The 21800-nt window shown below is 48.1% G+C and overlaps 1 protein-coding gene across 3 annotated transcripts; it reads left to right on the top strand.

The window, feature by feature from the left end:
• Positions 1 to 1547: 1547 nt before the first annotated feature.
• Positions 1548 to 21322, top strand: rangrf (RAN guanine nucleotide release factor). 3 transcript variants are annotated; one of them, XM_041181358.1, is made up of 6 exons: positions 1548 to 1645; positions 4506 to 4591; positions 5819 to 5935; positions 7424 to 7586; positions 11715 to 11809; positions 18746 to 21322. In XM_041181358.1, the coding sequence occupies exons 2-6, from the start codon at positions 4509 to 4511 to the stop codon at positions 18882 to 18884; spliced, it is 597 nt and encodes a 198-aa protein (XP_041037292.1). In that variant the 5' UTR covers positions 1548 to 1645; positions 4506 to 4508; the 3' UTR covers positions 18885 to 21322. The 3 variants fall into 3 exon arrangements, with proteins under 3 accessions (XP_041037292.1, XP_041037291.1, XP_041037293.1); XM_041181357.1 differs by having other exon boundaries at positions 1590 to 1771; XM_041181359.1 differs by having other exon boundaries at positions 1615 to 1790.
• Positions 21323 to 21800: the final 478 nt, after the last annotated feature.

The raw sequence follows: 21800 nt of genomic DNA on the forward strand, positions 1-21800 counted from the left end.
GATCCAATTTAACAATGCCCTTCCACCCCCCTCCCCCTCCAAAGTTGTGGAATTTGGGCCTGAGCTTTCCATGAGGAATCCGGTGTTGTCATGGGAGTAGTCTCATCTCTTTTGAATCTTTAAGCTGAGTCCTGACAGCCTGTAAAAGCTATGTTTTGGTGGATCTTTTCGACTGAGAAAAGGGTGACCAACTGTCCCGGATTTCAAGCCCATCGTCCTTTGTTTGCTCCCGGGGCACTATCCTGTATCTCTGAGATTTCGGGAGCTAGCTCCTCCTGGTTTCCCACTCTCACAGGTCGGCCGGTGTTATGATGGGCCAGATGATGTATGCCAGGCAGACCAAATCCACGACTGAAACTTGATCGCGCTATCACAATGGTTTTGCAATTTGTATTTATTTCACGACGCGTGCACTGAATTCAGAAGTAATAAGTCCACCAAGACTTTAGAGATTTTTAAAAAAATGTATTAAAATATTTATTAACAAAAGATTTCAAGCACATACATAAGATTACAAATTATTGTTATAATAACTCTTAAAATTCCTAATTAACCTGACTCCCAGTTACACCCCGTTTAAGACAACTGTCCAAAATTAGATTTTAGATTTTAAGCATGTCCAACAAATTAACACAATACTCTAGACAGTGAAATCCCAAATTGCTTTTCTCCAGCTTCACTTTCAGTAGACTTATGCACAAATACTGGAGGCTTCATTAAGGCTATTTCACAGACTTCTGTTCGGTCTCACAATGCCTTCCCCTGACACATAGCCTCATTCTCCTTTATGTATGTTTCTCTCTATGTTTAATATGCAAATTCTATTCTTTCACACGTCTTTCAAATGGTATCTTCCTCACAATGTAAAAGCTTTCACGTTGCCACTGTATATTGTCAGTCACCGTTGGGAAAAGTAAACACATTCCTTAGCCTCGCATATCTGGCTACTTGTAAACGGACTGAAATCCCCTTGAAATCCAAATCTCCCGGCGTTTATCTAAAAATGCAAATTCCGTTTGCACCTTCCCTGCTAATCCAGCTCCCAGCACCGAGCTCCTTTTGATGAGGCAAAGCCCGCAGTCTATTTGACTCCAAATGTAATTTAGTCAGGCACAGAGCCAGCTAGCCACCCCCACAAACCTACTTCACAATAAAGCAGAAACTGTGAGGAAAATTATTTTACCTTCATGACAGCCAAGGATGCCTGAAACTCTGGAATTTCTAAAATCCCCTCTATTGCTCTCTGTCCATGTTGGTCTGAAGTGTTTTGGGAGTTATTGCTCCAGGTTGTTGTTGTAGTTGCTGTTGTTCGTCTGAAGCGACCAAGAGCCTGAGGCTGAGGGTTCGGGTGTTTCCGGTCCCGCTCGGGGCTGCGTTCGGGTGTTTCCGGTCCCGCTCGGTGCCGTGTTCGGATATTTCCGGTCCCGCTCGGGGCTGTGTTCGGGTATTTCCGGTCCCGCTCGGGGCTGTGTTCGGGTATTTCCCGAGCCGCTGTGTCTCAGTGTTCGGGTATTTCCGGTCACGCGCGAGGCAGTGTTCGGCTATTTCCGGTGACGCTCGGGTGTTTCCGGTGGCGCTCGGGGCCGTGTTCGGGTATTTCCGGAAGCTGCTGTTCCGGAGCGGCTGGCGGGCGGTGGATCGGGCGGTAATAACGCGCTTCCCGCGCGGCCCCTCACAGATCGATTGACAGATCCAGTTCCATCAGCGGCGTCCCTGCTGCCTGAGGCGGCTCCTGCCCGAGGATCTGAGGCCCAGTCAGGGAGCGCCAAAGGTTGTTGCCAACTCGGGGGGTGAGGAATTCCGGGAGACTGGGGCACGTGACGGTGCCCAGGGCAGAGGCATTTCCACTGGGTGATGCCATTGGATCCCCCCCCCACCCAGAGAGAGAGCCAGTCACTGCCAGAGGACCCCCCCCCAACCAGAGAGAGTCAGTCACTGCCAGTGGAACCCCCAGAGAGAGTCAGTCACTGCCAGTGGAACCCGCAGAGAGAGTCAGTCACTGCCAGTGGAACCCCCAGAGAGAGTCAGCCACTGCCAGTGGAACCCCCAGAGAGAGTCAGTCACTGCCAGTGGAACCCGCAGAGTCAGTCACTGCCAGTGGAACCCCCAGAGAGAGTCAGCCACTGCCAGTGGAACCCGCAGAGAGAGTCAGTCACTGCCAGTGGAACCCGCAGAGAGAGTCAGTCACTGCCAGTGGAACCCCCAGAGAAAGTCAGTCACTGCCAGTGGAACCCCCAGAGAAAGTCAGTCACTGCCAGTGGAACCCCCAGAGAGAGTCAGTCACTGCCAGTGGAATCCGCAGAGAGAGTCAGTCACTGCCAGTGGAACCCCCAGAGAGAGTCAGCCACTGCCAGTGGAACCCCCAGAGAGAGTCAGTCACTGCCAGTGGAACCCGCAGAGAGAGTCAGTCACTGCCAGTGGAACCCCCAGAGAGAGTCAGTCACTGCCAGTGGAACCCCCAGAGAGAGTCAGTCACTGCCAGTGGAACCCCCAGAGAGAGTCAGTCACTGCCAGTGGAACCCGCAGAGAGAGTCTGTCACTGCCAGTGGCACCCCCAGAGAGTCAGCTACTGCCAGTGGACCCCCTCATTTGGAGTGAGTCAGTCACTGCTGGTGGACCTCCTGGCGAGCGTCAGCCACTGCCAGTGGACCCCCCAGAGAGAGTAAGCCATTGCCAATGGACCCCCCCCCCATAGAGACTCAGTCACTGCCAGTGGACCCCTTCCCTGGAGTGAGTCAGTTACTGCTAGTGGACCCTCCAGAGAGAATCAGTGACTGCCAGTGGATCCCTGGAGAGGATCACTGCCTCTGGACCCCCAGAATCATTGCTAGTGGACCCCCTGAACCCCATTGTATGGCACTGCCAGTGGGCCGCCTGTACCCCAGTGGAGAGTCATTACCAGTGATGCCCTGTACGCCATTGGAGAATCACTGCCAGTGATGTCATGTACTCCAGTGAGAGTCTGCCAGTAAACCTGCATGTATTCCATTGAAATTCTGTGCTAGAGGACTCCCTGTTCCTCAGAGAGAGATATGAGTCACTGCCAGTGGACGCCCAATGCACTCCACAGCCAATGAGTATAATTGACAGTGGAACCCCTCCACCATGCCCAGTGAGAGCCACTGCCAGTGGACCCCTAGAGAGAGTCACTGCTATGGACCCCATGAACTCCAGTGAGTGGCACTGCCAGTGGGCCTCCTGTAGCTCAGAGAAGAGTCATTACCAGTGACGTCCTGTTCCACAATAGAGTGCCACTGCCAGTACCCCAGTGAGATTCACTGCCAATGAACACCATGTAATCAATGAGAGTCACCGTGAGTGGACCCTGTGTACACCAGAGAGAGTCACTGCTAGTGGATTGCCCCAACCCTAATGTGAGCCTGTGCATCCCAATGAGAGTCTCTGCCAGTGGACTAACCCTCCTCCCCCAATAGCCCAGTGGGAGTCACTGCTGGGGAATACCACCCCTGTCCCCCGCCCTCCCACCACCTCCTCCACCCAGTACTCCAGTGGGAATCACTGCCAGGAAAGCCCCTGTGCAATTTGACCACATCTATAGGGAGCTTTACTGGGTATCCATCTCCTGCTGTCCCTGTCCTGGGTGTGTTTGATGGGGGACAGTGTAGAGCGAGCTTTACTCTGTATCTAACCCCGTGCTGTACCTGGCCTGGGAATGTTTGATGGGGACAGTGTAGAGGGAGCTTTACTCTGTATCTAACCCCGTGGTGTACCTGTCCTGGGAGTGTGTGATGGGGACAGTGTAGAGGGAGCTTTACTCTGTATCTAACCCCGTGCTGTACCTGTTCTGGGAGTGTGTGATGGGGACAGTGTAGAGGGAGCTTTACTCTGTATCTAACCCCGTGCTGTACCTGTCCTGGGAGTGTTTGATGGGGACAGTGTAGAGGGAGCTTTACTCTGTACCTAACCCCTTGTTTGAAGTAAGATCTGAACCTTTAACTTGAATATTGCTGAAAAGAGAAACACGTCACTGAAAGCTATTATCCTGTGCTCATCAGAGCAAACACAAGAATACCAAATTTCAAATGATCACTATTTTTACTACATGACAAAGGGTGCTGATTGGTTGGCAGCTCAGCTCTGATTGGCTGAGGTATTACCATTGGGAAAGCAACAGGGAGCTCTCGGCTTCCCATACTCCCACATGGCTCAAATATTTATCCTCTTGTTTGTTGAGAAAGGGACCTTGTGTGTGAATGTATGTACTTCTAGCAGGTATAAATGAGCCATGTTATGAGAGCATTGCAAGCCTATAGCTGCTTGTTGTTTTCTCCAGGGCAAAGTCTCAGCCAATCCGAGTTGTCTTGCCAACCAATCACCAACCGATCAGTTTCCTTTTCTCCTGTAGTATAAGTTGTTGTGATTGTTTGAAATTTGGCATTCTTGGGTTTGCCAGATGAAAAGCTTCAGCAACACGTCCCTCTTTTCAACAATATTGGTATCCTGTACAACTAAGATCCTGTTTATAAACCTTTCACTTGTTCCAGGATATGGCGACCAACGGTGACCCCTCTCGCCCCCTGTTTGGAGGCTCTTTCTCGGCGATTATCCCGCCTCATTCGATAGATGTCAGGTAAGGACATCTGTTGGCATTTAAAGTCTGGGGATGTAGCCTTCCTGTCCAACTTTCTGTCTGCGTTTTTTCTCGCAGCAACATTGCTGAGGATGCACCAGAGTCTGTAACCCTCCGCCTCTGGGGTTCTGCTGAGATCTCCCGCTTTTCCATCCCATTTCACCACCCTTTCCACCACCCCCGACCCACCCACCCAGCACCCTTCCCATTCCACTTGACTCTTGCTGGAATCGGCCAGGCCTCCCTCCAGCCTGTTTTTGCGTGTGAGAGTCTGGACAGTGAGTGCCAGCTGGCTGATTGACTTTGGAGGGCATCACAGCTCAACCCGACCCACTCCCTAACTGCTGTCCCTGCTCGAGTGCTCTGACCTGGGTAACAAGCAGGAGGGGTGTTCCCCCACTTTTAGGTGAGGTTCCCCAGTCTCCCACTCTTAACATCCTGGTGAAATGGTCGCCATCAACCAGAAACCCGTCTGGTCCCACCATGGAAATGCTGTGGCTACAAGAGCAGTTCAGAGGCTGGGTAATCTCAGCACAGACTCACCTCCTGACTGCCCTAACCACCCTCAACACCTACAAGGCACAAGTCCAGGAATGTGGTTAATTATTATTTATTCATTCATCCATGGCAAGACCAGAATTTACTACCCAACCCTAATTACCCCTGGTAGTGAACTGCCATCCAATAATGGATAACACTCCACTGGCCTGGATGGGTGCGGCTCTGACAACACTTGAGAAGCTCGACATTCATCCAGGATAAAGCAGCATCCTGATTGATTGGCACCCCATCCACCACCATAGACATTCACTCCCTCTACCACCGACGCACAGTACTGGGTATGACTCCCCCTGATTCCCTTTGACTCCAGTTTTGCTAGGGCTCCTTGATGTCACACTCGGTCAAATGCTGCCTTGATGTCAAGGGCAGTCACTCTCACCTCACCTCGGGAATTCAGCTCTTTTGTCCATGTTTGAACCGAGGCTGTAATGAGGTCAGGAGCTGAGAGGCCCTGGCGGAACCCAAACTGGGCATCAGTGTGTAGGTTATTGCTAAGCAAATGCCGCTTGATAGCACTGTTGATGACCCCTTCCATTACTTTACTAATGATCGAGAGTAGACTGATGGGGCGGTAATTGGCTGAGTTGCATTTGTCCTGTGTACAGTTCCTTCTAAAAGACAGTGTGTTACAAAACATCGTTTTTTTGATTCCCTCTTCCTGTACAGTGAAATCCGTGAGATCCCGGATAACCAGGAAGTTTTTATCCACAGTGGGACGGACCAGAGCATCATCATCGAGCTACTGGAACACCAGATTCAGGTGCCCGATCAGGAGGCAGCCAGGTCAGTGTGTGGAACAATTCGGTGATTCTGAGTGGCATCTGTGCAGAATGGCAACAGCCCCAATCCCGGGAGGGAGGGAATGGCGTGAGGGAAGGGAGGGGTGAGAACTCCGTGTGGAGAAATTTCAGTGAAAGGTGTTTAGCGCCGCAGGGCAGCAGCATTGGAAAGGGAAGCAGTCTTAAAGGCCTCTGGATATACCCAGACTCATTCAGATACCCAAAGGATTGAAGGGCTGGGACTTGCCACATTTATCGGTAAGATTGTGATGTAATCAAGTTTATTCCTAGTGGGATGGGGGAACAATCTGTCATGGCACTTCCTGGACTAGGATTGGGTGGAATTCTCTCTTGCTGGACTGTGATTGTGTTGAATTCTCACCTGCTGGACTGGGATTGGGTGCTATTCTCTTTCTGGACTGAGATTGGGTGGAATTCTCACTTGCTGGACTGGGATTGGGTGATATTCTCTTTCTGGACTGGGATTGGGTGATATTCTCTTTCTGGGTTGGGATTGGGTGGAATTCTCACCTGCTGGACTGGGATTGGGTGATATTCTCTTTCTGAACTGGGATTGGGTGGAATTCTCTTTCTGAACTGGGATTGGGCGATATTCTCTTTCTGGACTGGGATTGGGTGGAATTCTCACCTGCTGGACTGGGATTGGTGGAATTCTCTTTCTGGACTGGGATTGGGTGATATTCTCTTTCTGGGTTGGGATTGGGTGGAATTCTCACCTGCTGGACTGGGATTGGGTGATATTCTCTTTCTGGACTGGGATTGGGTGGAATTCTCACCTGCTGGACTGGGATTGGGCGATATTCTCTTTCTGGACTGGGATTGGGTGGAATTCTCACCTGCTGGACTGGGATTGGGTGGAATTCTCACTGGACTGGGATTGGGTGGAATTCTCACCTGCTGGACTGGGATTGGGTGATATTCTCTTTCTGGACTGGGATTGGGTGGAATTCTGTCTCACTGGAATGGGATTGGGTGGAATTCTCACAGGACTGGGATTGGGTGGAATTCTCACTGGAATGGGATTGGGTGGCATTCTCATCTGCTGGACTGGGATTGGGTGGAATTCTCTCTTGCGGGACTGGGATTGGGTGGAATTCTCTTGCTGGACTGGGATTGGGTGGCATTCTCATCTGCTGGACTGGGATTGGGTGGAATTCTCTCTTGCGGGACTGGGATTGGGTGGAATTCTCTCTTGCGGGACTGGGATTGGGTGGAATTCTCACTGGAATGGGATTGGGTGGCATTCTCATCTGCTGGACTGGGATTGGGTGGAATTCTCTCTTGCGGGACTGGGATTGGGTGGAATTCTCTTGCTGGACTGGGATTGGGACAAACGTCTGGTCATCTGCTGAAACATCCCCCAAAAGGGGCTTGTTGTCTGATATCGCTCCTGTGACGCAGCTTGGGATGTGAAAGGCGCTATGTCAATGCAGGTCGTTGATCTGGAATCAGCGGTGATTTATGTTGTCAGGTACCACTTTGCTGATATCACGAGCTGTAATGATGCAACAGGAGTGGAGGGCACAGAGATCCTTAGTGTGGAGTCCGTCAGCAGTGACCAGATTGCACTGCAGGATCCCAGCAGCACCTGGTTCCTCTCCGGGAAACAGCGGGTGGCCAAATTCAACGAGCAGGTCAGTGGCAGACGGCCGGATCACCAGGGTACGAGCTGGCAATGCGTGGTTAAGGAACGCGGGACAGTATCTCCGAGCTGGCTGCTTAAGTAAAATCATGAGCAGTAGATGTTTGGTTTTTGGTCTCTCCCAGCATAGGGCAGTAAGCAGGGAGGTCCCAAATTTAATTGTGGGTCTGTGGCAGGCCAGCTAATATCAGCCAGGGCCTCAGCTTCCATAGGATATTGCTGTTGTGGAGCATGCAGTCCAGCAGAGACCAGCTGAATGGCCGCATGAATTGTGTGTGATCATACCCCAGAGAAAGAGGTTTTTTGGCCTGTCATGACTGCCAGCACCATGCTAAAGCAAACCCAACTCGCCTGTCCTTTCCCCACTGCCCTGCAAAGTCTTCTCTTTCCAGCTGCTTATCCAGCTCCCTTTCGAAAGCCTTGATTGACCCTGTCTCCACCACACTCTCAGACAGTGCATTCCAGACCCTAACCACTCGATTGACCCTGTCTCCCCCACACCCTCAGACAGTGCATTCCAGATCCTAACCACTCGATTGACCCTGTCTCCACCACACTCTCAGACAGTGAATTCCAGATCCTAACCACTCGATTGACCCTGTCTCCACCACACTCTCAGTCAGTGCATTCCAGATCCTAACCACTCGATTGACCCTGTCTCCACCACACTCTCAGACAGTGCATTCCAGATCCTAACCACTCGATTGACCCTGTCTCCATCACACTCTCAGACAGTGCATTCCAAACCCTAACCACTCGATTGACCCTGTCTCCCCCACACCCTCAGACAGTGCATTCCAGATCCTAACCACTCGATTGACCCTGTCTCCACCACACTCTCAGACAGTGAATTCCAGATCCTAACCACTCGATTGACCCTGTCTCCACCACACTCTCAGTCAGTGCATTCCAGATCCTAACCACTCGATTGACCCTGTCTCCACCACACTCTCAGACAGTGCATTCCAGATCCTAACCACTCGATTGACCCTGTCTCCATCACACTCTCAGACAGTGAATTCCAGATCCTAACTACTCGATTGACCCTGTCTCCACCACACCCTCAGACAGTGCATTCCAGATCCTAACCACTCGATTGACCCTGTCTCCACCACACTCTCAGACAGTGCATTCCATATCCTAACCACTCGCTTGACCCTGTCTCCAACACACTCTCAGACAGTGCATTCCAGACCCTAACCACTCGATTGACCCTGTCCCCACCAGACTCTCAGACAGTGCATTCCAGATCCTAATCACTCGATTGACCCTGTCTCCACCACACTCTCAGACAGTGCATTCCAGATCCTAACCACTCGATTGACCCTGTCTCCATCACACTCTTAGACAGTGCATTCCAGATCCTAACCACTCGATTGACCCTGTCTCCATCACACTCTCAGACAGTGAATTCCAGATCCTAACCACTCGACTGACCCTGTCTCCACCACACCCTCAGACAGTGCATTCCAGATCCTAACCACTCGATTGACCCTGTCTCCACCACACTCTCAGACAGTGCATTCCAGATCCTAACCACTCGATTGACCCTGTCTCCACCACACTCTTAGACAGTGCATTCCAGATCCTAACCACTCGATTGACCCTGTCTCCACCACACTCTCAGACAGTGCATTCCAGATCCTAACCACTCGATTGACCCTGTCTCCACCATACTCTCAGACAGTGCATTCCAGATCCTAACCACTCGATTGACCCTGTCTCCATCACACTCTTGGACAGTGTATTCCAGATCCTAACCACTTGATTGACCCTGTCTCCACCACACCCTCAGACAGTGCATTCCAGACCCTAACCACTCGATTGACCCTGTCTCCATCACACTCTCAGACATTGCATTCCAGACCTTAACCACTCGATTGACCCTGTCTCCACCACACTCTCAGACAGTGCATTCCAGATCCTAACCACTCGATTGACCCTGTCCCCACCAGACTCTCAGACAGTGCATTCCAGATCCTAATCACTCGATTGACCCTGTCTCCACCACACTTTCAGACAGTGCATTCCAGATCCAAACCACTCGCTGCGTGAAAAATGTATCCTATTGTCTACATTGCATCTTTTGCCAATCATCTCAAACCTTTGCCGTCTCATTCTCTATCCTTTCAACATTGGGAACAGTTTCTCCCTATCTACTCTGTCAGACCCCTCATGAGTTTGAACACCTCCATCAAATCTCCTCAAAAGCCTCTCCAAGTAGAATAGTTGCAACCCCTCCAATCAGTCCACCTAACTGAAGTCTCTAATCCTTGGAACCATTCTCATGAGTCTTTCCTGCATTCTCTCTAATGTCTTTACTTCCTTCCTTAATTCCGATGCCCAGGACTAGATGCAGCATGACAGTTGAGGCCAAACCAGTGTTTTATACAGGTTTAAAATAACTTACTTGCTTGTATACTCTATGCCTCTTATATATAAAGCCCAAGGTCTCGTTTGCCTTAGTAACTGCTTTCTTGACCTATTCTGCCACCTTCAACGTTTTGTGCCCTTACACCCCCAGGTCCCTCTGCTCCTCCACCCCCTCGAGCCTGTGCCGGCTCTTTGAAAGAGCAGTCCAATTAGTTCCACTCCTGAGCACGGTCCGCAGAATCTCCCGGCAATATATCTGCCAGTCCTGCTGGCTAAAGCATCGACCCGGGTTGGAAAGTGGGTGAGAGTGGACATTGGGCGTGGGTACAGTTGGGTTCTACTGAGGCGCTTCCTTCCATCGTTCAATAACTGGAAAATTGGCCGCTAAGCTGAGGTACTTGGGGACAGTTGACAGACATTCAAACCACAATCCAGGTGCCCAGTCTCTCTGACTCACAGAGGGTTGGCAGTGTGTGTGTGGTATGTGTTAGGAACAGGAATAGGCCATTTAACCATGCAAGCCTGTTCCACTGTTCAATGAGATGATGGCTGAACTGCCACCTAACTTCATGTGCCCACCTTCACCCCATCACATTGGATACCAAAAATCTGTCCAGCTCAGATTTAAAATGAACAATTATCTAGCATCAATTGCCATTTGTGGAAGAGAGTTCCAAACTTCTCCAACCCTTTTTATGTAGAAGTGTTTCCTAATTTCAGTCCTGAAAGATCTGGCTCTAACTTTTAGACTATGCCCCCTAGTCCAATACCCCCCACCCTGCTGAAATAGCTTCTCTCTATCTACCCCATCAGTTCCCCTTAACGCCTCGAAAGCTTTCATTAAATCACCCCTGAAGTACCAGGTTATACAACCCTAGTTTGTGTAATCTCTCCTTGTAATGCAACCTTCTGGATTCCAGGTATTGTTCTGGTAAATATACTGTTGTGAATATCTAGTATATGAATCATGTGTTTTAGAATATAATTATTAGTTTTAGGAATTAAAGTTGAAATTAAAATTAAACTGTAGAAAATGGGATAAATGCAATTAAAGCAAGCTTAGAGCTTATTACACCTGAAAGGTTGGGGGCCATGTTGACGTAAGCGGTTAATAGACGGAAAGGTGGACTTCCTTAGCTGGGGAGCAGGAGACATGATGTTAGCAAAGCTTGCAGTAATGGCAGCCCAGAGAGAGATATTTTTGTTTTAAGGATTAGAACCAAATTAGTTTAAGAGCATCCAGTAAAACCTGAGGCTGTAAAACCCATTAATTTATCAAAGCAAAGAAGAAATTGTAAATGAGGAAAAATTAATCTAAAGATCGGTTTGAGGACAGCCCGTAGCAGGCCATGTCATCATGGAGATGGGTGGAACTTAGGAAGGTTCTCTGGTTTCAATTTATCTGGGTGTTTGCTGAGAGAGGTTTTAGTTGCAGTATGGACCTCATGTGGTTTGCAGCTTACTGAGAAAAGATAGCCGAAGTAAATGATAATTAGACAGACTGGTGAGGGCAGTAGGTGCACAGGACTTGGTGCGAGTTAGGATATGGGGCAGCAGAGAACTGGATGATCTGAAGTTTACAGAGAGTGGAAGGTAGGAGGCTGGCAGTAGACCATTGGAATAGTCAAGTTGGAGGTAAAACCAGTAAGTGCAGCAAGTAGTCACAGCCACAGTGACCATCAAACTGAGGTTGTGAACAATATGATTTAATTCTAGTTTGCTTTGTCTTCTATTTTTCTCTTTACAGGCCAGAAATACAGTGGCTATCCACCTGGCACTGTTCAGGCTCCCTCAATATTCTACCGATATTCTCATCACATTTAACGATCCAACAGTAATCAGGTACCTTTATCACTAACTGGTTAGACTGTAACCTTTATACAAGCTAAGGAGAAGGGCTGGGGAGGTAACTAATCCCCGTCCGGGCTTCTGAAGCTCGTCCAGGCTCCTTGGACAGCACCTTCCAAACCCAACACCACTACCACCGAGATGGACAAGGGCAGCAGACACATGGGAACACCACCACCTGGAAGTTCCCCTCCAAGTCACTCACCATCCTGACTTGGAAATATATCACTGTTCCTTCACTGTCGCTGGGTCAAAATCCTGGAACTCCCTCCCTAACAGCACTGTGGGTGTACCTACACCACATGGACTGCAGCGGCTCAAGAAGGCAGCTCACCACCAAGGGGCAATTTTTAAAAAATTTGTTCTCAGGGCATGCCATCGCTGGCTGGGCCCAGCATTTATTGCCCATCCCTAGTTGCCCCTTGAGAAGGTGGGGGTGAGCTGCCTTCTTGAGCCGCTGCAGTCCATGTGGTGTAGGTACACCCACAGTGCTGTTAGGGAGGGAGTTCCAGGATTTTGACCCAGCGACAGTGAAGGAACGGCCGATATATTTCCAAATCAGGATGGTGAGTGACTTGGAGGGGAACTTCCAGGTGGTGGTGTTCCCATCTCTCTGCTGCCCTTGTCCTTCTAGATGGTAGTGGTCATGGGTTTGGAAGATGCTGTTGAAAGAGCCTTGGTGAACTCCGGCAGTGCATCTTGTAGATGGTACACACCGCTGCCACTGTGTGTCAGTGGTAGAGGAAGTGAATGTTTGTGGATGGGTGTCATTAGGGATGGGCAATAAATGCTGGCCCAGCCAGGGAGGCCACATACCAACAATTCAAGCTTAGGGTAGCTGCATGTGTTTATTGCAGCTCCTTCCCCCATACTAAAGATGCTGTACTGTGAACCAAATGCATTGAATGTTAATGTGTTAAGCATGATTCTGGTAAAGGACAAAGCTGGAGCCAGTCTGTCTTCATCATAGGTTTATTCAGAAAAGCCCCGTATAACATAAGTGCAGTCTACTTTTCCCTTTCTACACAGTTCCCCCACCCACAAGTGGAAACTGGTTCTGATATTTGTGTTCCAACCTTTCCCCAGTTAGTATCAGCTGCTGCTCTTAATCACAACAAGAGCATGCACTCAGTTGTCACAGGATTTGCAATATTAACTCAGTGTAGCTGAGCTGGGACCTGCAGTGCCACCCCTGGGCGTTCCAGGCGTCATCCGATTGTGCCTATGCCAGCCGTCCACAAGAGCTATCCAATCGGGCGAACTCTCGCTTTGCTGCTCTGCAAATTTCTCCAGTCTCCCCTTGTGAAAGTCCCGATTGAATCTGCTTCTCTCGCTCTTTCAGGCAGCCTGTTCCAGATCGCAGTAACTCACCGGGGTTTAAAAAATAATAATTCTCTCCTTCTCCCCTCTAGTTCTTTTATCATTTACCATAATAACTTCCTGTTTCTGTAATTATTAGAGTCATTGATCCTCCCACCCAGGGTAATTCTAAAGGCTTCCTACCACCCACTTGTTCCATTTAAATGTTTCTTAAATAATTCCAGGCTACGCAAGTGCATCTGGAAGTTTATTTGACACTTTGATTATTCATTTTATGAAGAATTCTTTTAACTCTGTCCTAAGATGACTTTTTAAGCAGTTTGAACCCACATGTCCTCATTCCATTACTGCATTTTAATTTAAACTAATTATCTGGTTCTACCCCTTACCCTGGACAGTTTTTTATTGTCTCCTCGAGGCTAAAAAACCCAAGTTTCTCCCGATTTCCCTGTTACTCAAATCCCCGATGGGTCTCATGGCTCTTTTCCCTGTACTGCCCACGTGCCATCCTTCAGATCATAGAAAGATAGAGATTGCTACATGGAAAAAAAGACCGAGATCCATCTGAATCCCCGTCCGTCATCCTGGTAGTCACATGATATAATGATAATGGAGCTCACAGAATTGTTACGGTGTAGAAGGAGGCCATTTAGCCCATCGTGTCAGCACCGGATACATGAGCATTTTAACTTAGTGCCAATCTCCTGCCTTTTCCCCATGACCCTGAACATTGTTTCTCTTTAAACAATCATCCAGTGCCTTCTTGAATGCCTCAATTGTACCTGCTCCACCACACTTTCAGACAGTGCATTCCAAACCCTAACTACTCACTGTGTGAAAAGTTTTTTCTCACCTTGCATTTGCAACATTTAAATTGTACTTTAAAACTGTGCCCTGTGGTTCTTGATCCATTTACGAGCAGGAACAATTCCTCCCTGTCTACTCTGTCCAGACCCTTCATGATTTTGAAAACTTCCATCAAGTCTCCTCTCAGCCTTCTCTCCAAGGAAAACAGTCTCAAATTCTCCAATCTTTCCTCATAACTGAAGTGTCTCATCCCTGGAACCATTCTCGTAAACCTCTTCTGCACTCTCTCCAATACATTCATATCCTTCCTATAGTGAGGCGCCCCAAACTGTGCACAAAACTCCAGCTGAGGTCTAACCAGCGTCTTATATAAGGTTATCAAAACCTCCCTGCTCTCATATTTTATGCCCCTATTACTGAAGCCTAGAATACCGCATGCTTAAGAACAGCTCTCTCTACCTGTCCTGCTGCCTTTAATGACTTATGTCAGGTCTCTCTGCTCCTGCACTCCTTTTGGAATAGTATTCTTTATTTTATACTGTCTCTCCGTGTTCTTTGTACCAAGTGCATCACCTCACACTTCTCCGCATTGAACTTCATCTGCCACCTATCTGCCCACTCCACCAATGTGTCAATGTCCTTTTGAAGTTCTACACTTTTCTCCTCACAGTTTACAATTCTCCCAAGTTTTGTGTCGTCCGCAAACTTTGAAATGGTCCCCTGCACACCAAGATCTAGATCATTTATATACATCAGGAAAAGTAAGGGTCCCAATACCAACCTCTGGGGAACTCCACTACAAACCTTCTTCCAGCCTGAAAAATTAGCCATTACTCTCTGTCTCCTACACCTCAGCCAATTTTGTATCCGCATTGCTACTGTCCCTTTTATTCCATGACTTATAACTTTCCTCACAAGTCTGTTGTGTGGCACTGTATCGAAAGTCTTTTGAAAGTCCATTTAAACCACATCAATGGCATTGTCCTCATCAACCATCTCTGTTACCTCTACAAAAAACTCCAGCAAGTTAGTTAGACATGATTTTCCTTTCACAAGTCCATGCTGACTATCCGAATCAATCCACATTTTCCAAGTGACTGTTCATTCTATCCCAAATAATTGTTTCTAGAAGTTTCCCCACCACTGAAGATAAACTGACTGGTCTGTAATTACAGGGCAGGTCTTTACAACCTTTTTTGAACAAGGGCGTAATGTTTGCAATTCTCCAGCCCTCCGGCACCTCCCCCGAATCCAGGGAACATTGCAATTTCCACTCTCACTTCCTTCAATATTCTTGGATGCATCTCATCCGGTCCCAGTGCCTTGTCAGCTTTAAGTACTGACAGCTTATCCAATATCTCCTCCTGTTCAATTTTAAACCCTTCTAGTGACTGAGTTTCCTCCCTTGTCACCATGGCTTGGGCAGCATCTGCCTCGTAGGTAAAGACAGATGCAAATGTTGATTTAACACCTCAGCCATGCCTCTTGCCTCTATGTGTAAATCCCCTTTTTGGTCCCTAATCAGCCCCACTCCTCCTTTTACCACCCTTTTACTATTGATGTGCTTATAGAATACTTTGGGATTTCCTTTTATGTTAGCTGCCAGTCTTTTATCATAATCCCTCTTTACTTCCTGTATTTGCTTTTTCACATCCCTCTGTACCTTCTGTATTCAGCTTGCCTCTCAAATGTATTTTCTACCTGATACCTGTCCTAAGCACACTTTTTCTTGAACTTAATTTCTATCTCTTCTGTCATCCAGGGAGCTCTGGATTTGTTTGTACTACCTTCCCTTTTGAGGGAACATACCTTGACTGTGCCCGAACCATCTCCTCTTTGAAGGTAGCCCATTGTTCAACTACTGATTTTCCCGCCAACCTTCGGTTCTGGTCTATCTGACCCAGCTCCAGTTCTTGCCCCATTGAAGTCCGCTCTGTGCCAGTTGATTACTCTTATTCTGGATTGAGCAATATCCTTTTCCACTGTCATCCTAAACTTTATGACACAATGATTTCTGTTCCCTAAATGTTCCCCCACCTCCAGTTGATCTACTTGGCCCACCTCATTCCCAAGAACTAGGTCTAGCAGTGCCTCCTTTCTCATTGGACTGGACACGTATTGCTGTAGCAAACTCTCCTGAACACAATCTATGAACGCTTGTCCCTCACTGCCCCTTAACACTACCACTATCCCAGTCTATATACAGGTAATTAAAGTCCCCCATTTTAACTACTCTACAGTGTTTACACCTCTCTGTAATTTCCTTGCAGATTTGTTCCTCTATATCCTTTCCACTAGCAGGTGGTCTCTATATTACACTGAGCAATGTAATTTCACCCTTCTTATTCCTTAGTTCTAGCCCAATCGATGCTGACACCTTCTGACACGATTCTGAATCCTCTGACACGTCCTCTTTCTCCAGTACTGCAATACTCTCCTTAGCCAAAAACATCACCCCTCCTCCTGTTTTCCCTTTCCTATTTTTTCTGCGCACTTTGTAACCAGGAATATTTAACACCCAGCTCTGCCCTTCCTTAAGCCAGGTCTCCGTTATCACCACAACATCATAATCCTACAAGGCAACCTGTGCGTGTAACTCCCCAATTTTATTAACTATGCTCCGTGTATTCACATACATGCAGTGTAACCCTGATACCCTGATTTAGACTTCATTACTTGTCCCTTACTCTGAATCCATCTATTAACTTACTATTCTCTATTTTAGTGCTATCAGCCTCTCCCAGCATTCCGTGCATCCTGGTATTACTCTCTAATATTCTCTCCTGGTTCCCACACTCCTGCTGAGTTAGTTCAAACCTTCCCCAACAGCACTGGCAAATCGACCTGCAAGGAACTTGGTCCTGGCTCTGTTCAGATGCAACCCGTCTGACTTGTACAAGTGCCATCTCCCCCAGAGCCAGTCCCAGTGTCCCAGGAACCTAAAGCCCTCCCTCCTGCACCATCTTTCTAGCCACACATTCATCCATCTTATCCTCCTATCTCTGTACTCACTTGCACGTGACACTGGGAGTAATCTGGAGATTACTACTCTAGAGGTCCTGCTTGCTAAGTTTCTTCCTAGCTCACTAAATTCTGATTGCCGGACCACATCCCCCTTCCTACCTATGTCATTAGTATCAATGTGGACCACGACCTCTGGCTGTTCACCCTCCCCCATAAGAATGTCCTGCAGCCATCCTGTGATATCCTTGACCCTAGCACCAGGGAGGCAACAAACCAGTTACACTGACAGCCGCAGAAATGCCTGTATGTTCCCTTAACTAAAGAATCCCCTATCAGTACTGCCCTTCTGCTCTTCATCTCCCCCCACTCCTGTACAGCTGAGCACCTGTGGTGCCACGGTCTTGGCTCTTGCTGAACTCCTCCAAGGATCCATCGCTCTCACCGATATCCAGAATGGAAAACTGGTTAGTGAGTGGGACCTCTGGGGACTCCTGCACTACCTGCCTGTTTCTCTTGGACTGCCTGGCTTGTCCCTAACTTGCGGTGTGACCACCTCTCTGAACGTGCTATCCACGCCGTTCTCTGCCTCACGGATGCGCCTCAGTGACTCCAGCCGCTGCTCAAGCTCTGAAACGTGGAGCTCAAGCTTGTGCAGCCAGTGACACTTCCTGCACATGGGCTCGCCTGGGTCATGAGAAGCGTGCACAGGACGGGCATTCCGCTATTGATTATCAAAGTGATCACTCGCGATCAATCAGTCAAACAGACAGAGACATGGGGTGAGCAACATACGAACAAGGATCAGGAGTAGATCATTCAGCCCCTTGAGCTTGCTCCGCCATTCAGTAAGATCATGGCTGATCTGATGGTAACCTGAAATCTTCATCCTGCCTATCTCCGATAACCTTTCACCCCCTTGCTCACCAAGAATTTATCCACCTCGGCCTTAAAAATATTCAAAGACTCTGCTTCTACCGCCTCTTCAGGAAGAGAGTTCCAAAGACTCACGACCCTCTGAGTGAAAACATTTTGCCTCATCTCGGTTTTTAATGGGTGACCCCCTTATTTTTAAACAGTGACCCCCTAGTCTAGATTCTCCCACTAGAGGAAACATCCTCTCCACATCCACCCTGTCAAGACCCCTCAGGATCTTATATGTTTCAGTCAAGTCACCTCTCACTCTTCTAAACTCCAGCGGATACAAGCCTAGTCTGTCCAACCTTTCCTCATATGACAACCCACCCATTCCAGGTAAACCTTCTCTGAACTGCTTCCAACGCAATTACATCCTTCCATAAATAAGGAGATCAATACTGTACACAGTAGTCCAGATGTGGTCTCAGCAATGTCCTGTACAACTGAAGCATAACCTCCCTACTTTTGTAATCAATTCCCCTCACAATAAATGATAACATTCTATTATCTTTGCTAATTACCTGCTGTACCTGCACACTAACCTTTTGTGATTCATGCACTAGGACACCCAGATCCCTCTGCATCTCAGAGCTCTGCAATCTCTCACCCCAGTGGTTGGGATCTTTGGGAACCAGGGATCCACAGACCCCTTTTCTGCCCAAACACTCTACACTTGCCACACGTCATGTCTCAAATTATTCCTTCACCCAAAAGCGGACAAACTGGTCATTCAACTGGGGCATGCTTGTGGGATCTTTCTGTGTACTAAATGGCCACCACAGTACCTACAGCATGATGTGATTGGCTGCGCCACCTGCTTTCAAGCTAATTTGATGCACCAAAGCTCTTGTGGTTGTACTTGAGGCAGTTGTTTTCTCTAACCGTGGCTCTCCCTCTCTCTCTCTCTCTCGGTCCCATCGCCAGCCCTTTCAGCAGCAGTACAGGAGTTACCTCTACTCAGGCAGCCGGGACGTCAGCCAGCACCCCCCAGCTCTGGACCCTGGAGCAGTTCCGAGCCACCGTGCAGTCCTTCCGGCTCCTGGACCCAGCCATCTTCTCCTGAACACGTGGTCGAACGGCGTGCCTCGGAGACGACGAGAAGGCCCGGCCCTAGCCTTGGGCCACTCGCTCACAACGCCAAGATTGAGATGGTGACGCCATTTTGGAAACGTGAGCGGCTATTTTTGGGTTGATTTTAGGGAGGCTCTGTCCAATCATGGAAGGGAGTTTTCTTTGATCAACGACAAGACACAATGCTGCCTGATTCTACAGACTTACCTGGGAACAGGAGGAGGCCATTCAGCCCCTCCACCCTGTTTCATCATTCATTGAGATCTTGGCTGACCTGCAACCTAACTCTGTACACCCACCTTTGCCCCACATCCCTAATACCTTTGGTTAACAAAAATCTATCAATCACAGATTTGAAATTAATAATTGATCCAGCGTTAACTGCCGTTTGCAGAAGAGAGTTCCAAACTTCTGTGATCCGTTGTTTGTGGAAGTGTTTCCTAATTTCACCCCACAAGGTCTGGCTCTAATTTTTAGACTATGTCCCCTAGTCCAATACCCCACCCCCCCACCCCCACTAACAGAAATAGTTTCTATCTACCTTACCAGCTACCCTTAATATCTTGAAGACTTAGAAGATTAGGGAGTGATTTAATCAGATTTCCAGGGAATTTTGTCGTAGTCCAGTAAGAAAGAACTAGGGTGGTGAATTGTGAAGCCATGTTTGCAAACTGGCATCTCTATCTGTGTTACAATATCTCATTCCATTTAATCCCTTGTTAATGCTCCATTTGTACAGGTTTAGCTTCAAAGGTATAAAGAAGGGGCTCTGATTCAGGAGATGGGGGGGCTATTGCGCTGCAGAAGGCCTTACGGCCATTTTTGGTTCTGCCCTTTGCCCCACTATCAGATGGGTATCTTGTTGGCACCCCTTTGTAGGACAGAGGCTGATTGCGGGTTCCTGACTGTGCCCAGGCCGGGTTTGGTTAATGCACCAACGAGTCAGGGGTTATATAAGCTCAGGACCGCACTGGGCAGGAAATTCAGTGGTCCATTCATGGCTGAATGTTTCGGCCCAGAGCACCTCTTCCGTATTCTAGCCAAAGCTGCCCACAGAGAACCACTGGATAGGCCTGACAGTGGAATAGTGATGGCTGTGTGGCCTTCAGCACCATCACGTGCAGATGTTCTGGGAGCCGAATGTTAGGGAGATGTTTGCGTTAGAAGAACTTGCATTTGTATAACGCCTTCCACCACCTCAGGACGTACCAATGCGATTTGCAACCAATGAGGTGCTTTTTGAAGAGCAGGCACTGTTGCAGGAATCACAGCACCCAATTTGCACATGGCAGTCTCCCAAAAAAAAAAGTTGTATGATTTTTGACCAGGTAATCTGTTGGGTGTTGGATAAAACATTGACCCAGGAAAACTGCCTATTTCTTCTTGGAAAACTATTTTCTATGTAGATCTTTTACATCTACTCGAGAGAGAGAGAGAGGAGGTGTGACCTTGGTTTAAAGTGTCATTGCACTTGGAGGGCCAGCCTGGAATCTGGCTTTCGGGAGGGATTATTAACACACAATCTTCAAACTCAGATGAGGCTGGTCGCCACTGCTACTCGCAGTTGACATCTAAAGAATTAAGGGTTTCGCCTTCTTCTTTGAAGTCCTGGTTTCTTTAGAGCCTTGTTGGAAGGTTTGTATTACTTGAATACCAAATAGATCTTTTAGAAAAATCCACAAAAAAAGTCTATGTAACGTCTTTTGATCATGGTGCCCACACTAATGTTAATTTAACCTTAGTCCCTTCACCTAGATTAGGCTGCTCATCCAGTGGTAATAGCCCTGGCATTAGAGCACCAGTCAGATCCTGGTTAAAAACTAAAGAGTTTAACTTGTGAATGGCTGAGCCACAGGAAGATGCCATTCAGCCCCTCAAGCCTGTCCCGCCATTCTGTTCGATGCTAACTGATTTGTTACTCGACTGAGTGGAAATAGTGTTAAGCCACAGACCAGACCTGTTATGATTGGATGGTGGAACAGGCTAGAGGGACTGAATGGCCTCCTTCTGCTCCTACGAAAGGTCTCTCCGCGCCTTGCATGTCAGTGGATTTTAACCCATGGTAGCAGCAGAGGGAATAGGATTAGTTTCTATGCCTGTGTTAGGGAGGGGAAATCCTCCGAGGGTTACGACCAGGTAAGGAGGGGTTTCCCTCCCTTCGTTTGACCGTTTTCAATAAGCATCTCCTTGCCAATTTAGTGTATACTTAACTGTTTATGTGCTGTGATCATAAAGAACCAATCAGACAGGTTTTTGTGAGTTTAACAAAGAAAGAGGTGAGTATACTTATACTTAAGCCGATCTAATTAAAATAATAAAAACGCTCCAACTTCCCCACACACGCACAGACATTCAAAACTCACGCGTAAACAGAATAGAGGAGGTAACAGAGTAGAGGAGGTAACAGTAGAGGAGGTAACAGAGTAGAGGAGATTACAGAGTAGAGGAGGTTACAGGGTAGAGGAGGTTACAGAGTAGAGGAGGTTACAGGGTAGAGGAGGTTACAGGGTAGAGGTTACAGGGTAGAGGAGGTTACAGAGTAGAGGTTACAGAGTGGAGGAGGTTACAGGGTAGAGGAGGTTACAGGGTAGAGGAGGTTACAGAGTAGAGGAGGTTACAGGGTAGAGGTTACAGAGTAGAGGAGGTTACAGAGTAGAGGTTACAGGGTAGAGGAGGTTACAGAGTAGAGGAGGTTACAGAGTGGAGGAGGATATATTAGAGTTCATTAGAATGAAAGCAGTTGACAGTTTGTAGCTTGGTCTGCACTGGCTGCTAGTAGAATCCCATCATCTCGCTTCCAGGGCTGAGGCAGTTTGAAAAGCTGTAGCTTCCTGTCTGGAGATGCTGCTGTGATATTGAGTTCTTTCTTTAAAAATCTCAGTCCACTGCAGAATGGATACACAGTCAA

Source organism: Carcharodon carcharias (assembly GCF_017639515.1).
Source record: "Carcharodon carcharias isolate sCarCar2 chromosome 33 unlocalized genomic scaffold, sCarCar2.pri SUPER_33_unloc_1, whole genome shotgun sequence".
In the NCBI taxonomy this organism is placed as follows: domain Eukaryota; kingdom Metazoa; phylum Chordata; class Chondrichthyes; order Lamniformes; family Lamnidae; genus Carcharodon; species Carcharodon carcharias.

What these genes read in the sequence shown, in the direction of transcription:
- rangrf (XM_041181358.1), top strand. Translation starts at nt 4,509, where the DNA reads ATGGCGACCAACGGTGACCCCTCTCGCCCCCTGTTTGGAGGCTCTTTC. An exon ending in CCTCATTCGATAGATGTCAG is followed by an intron (nt 4,592 to 5,818) that starts GTAAGGACATCT and finishes CTTCCTGTACAG; the next exon opens with TGAAATCCGTGAGATCCCGG. An exon ending in AACGATCCAACAGTAATCAG is followed by an intron (nt 11,810 to 18,745) that starts GTACCTTTATCA and finishes TCCCATCGCCAG; the next exon opens with CCCTTTCAGCAGCAGTACAG.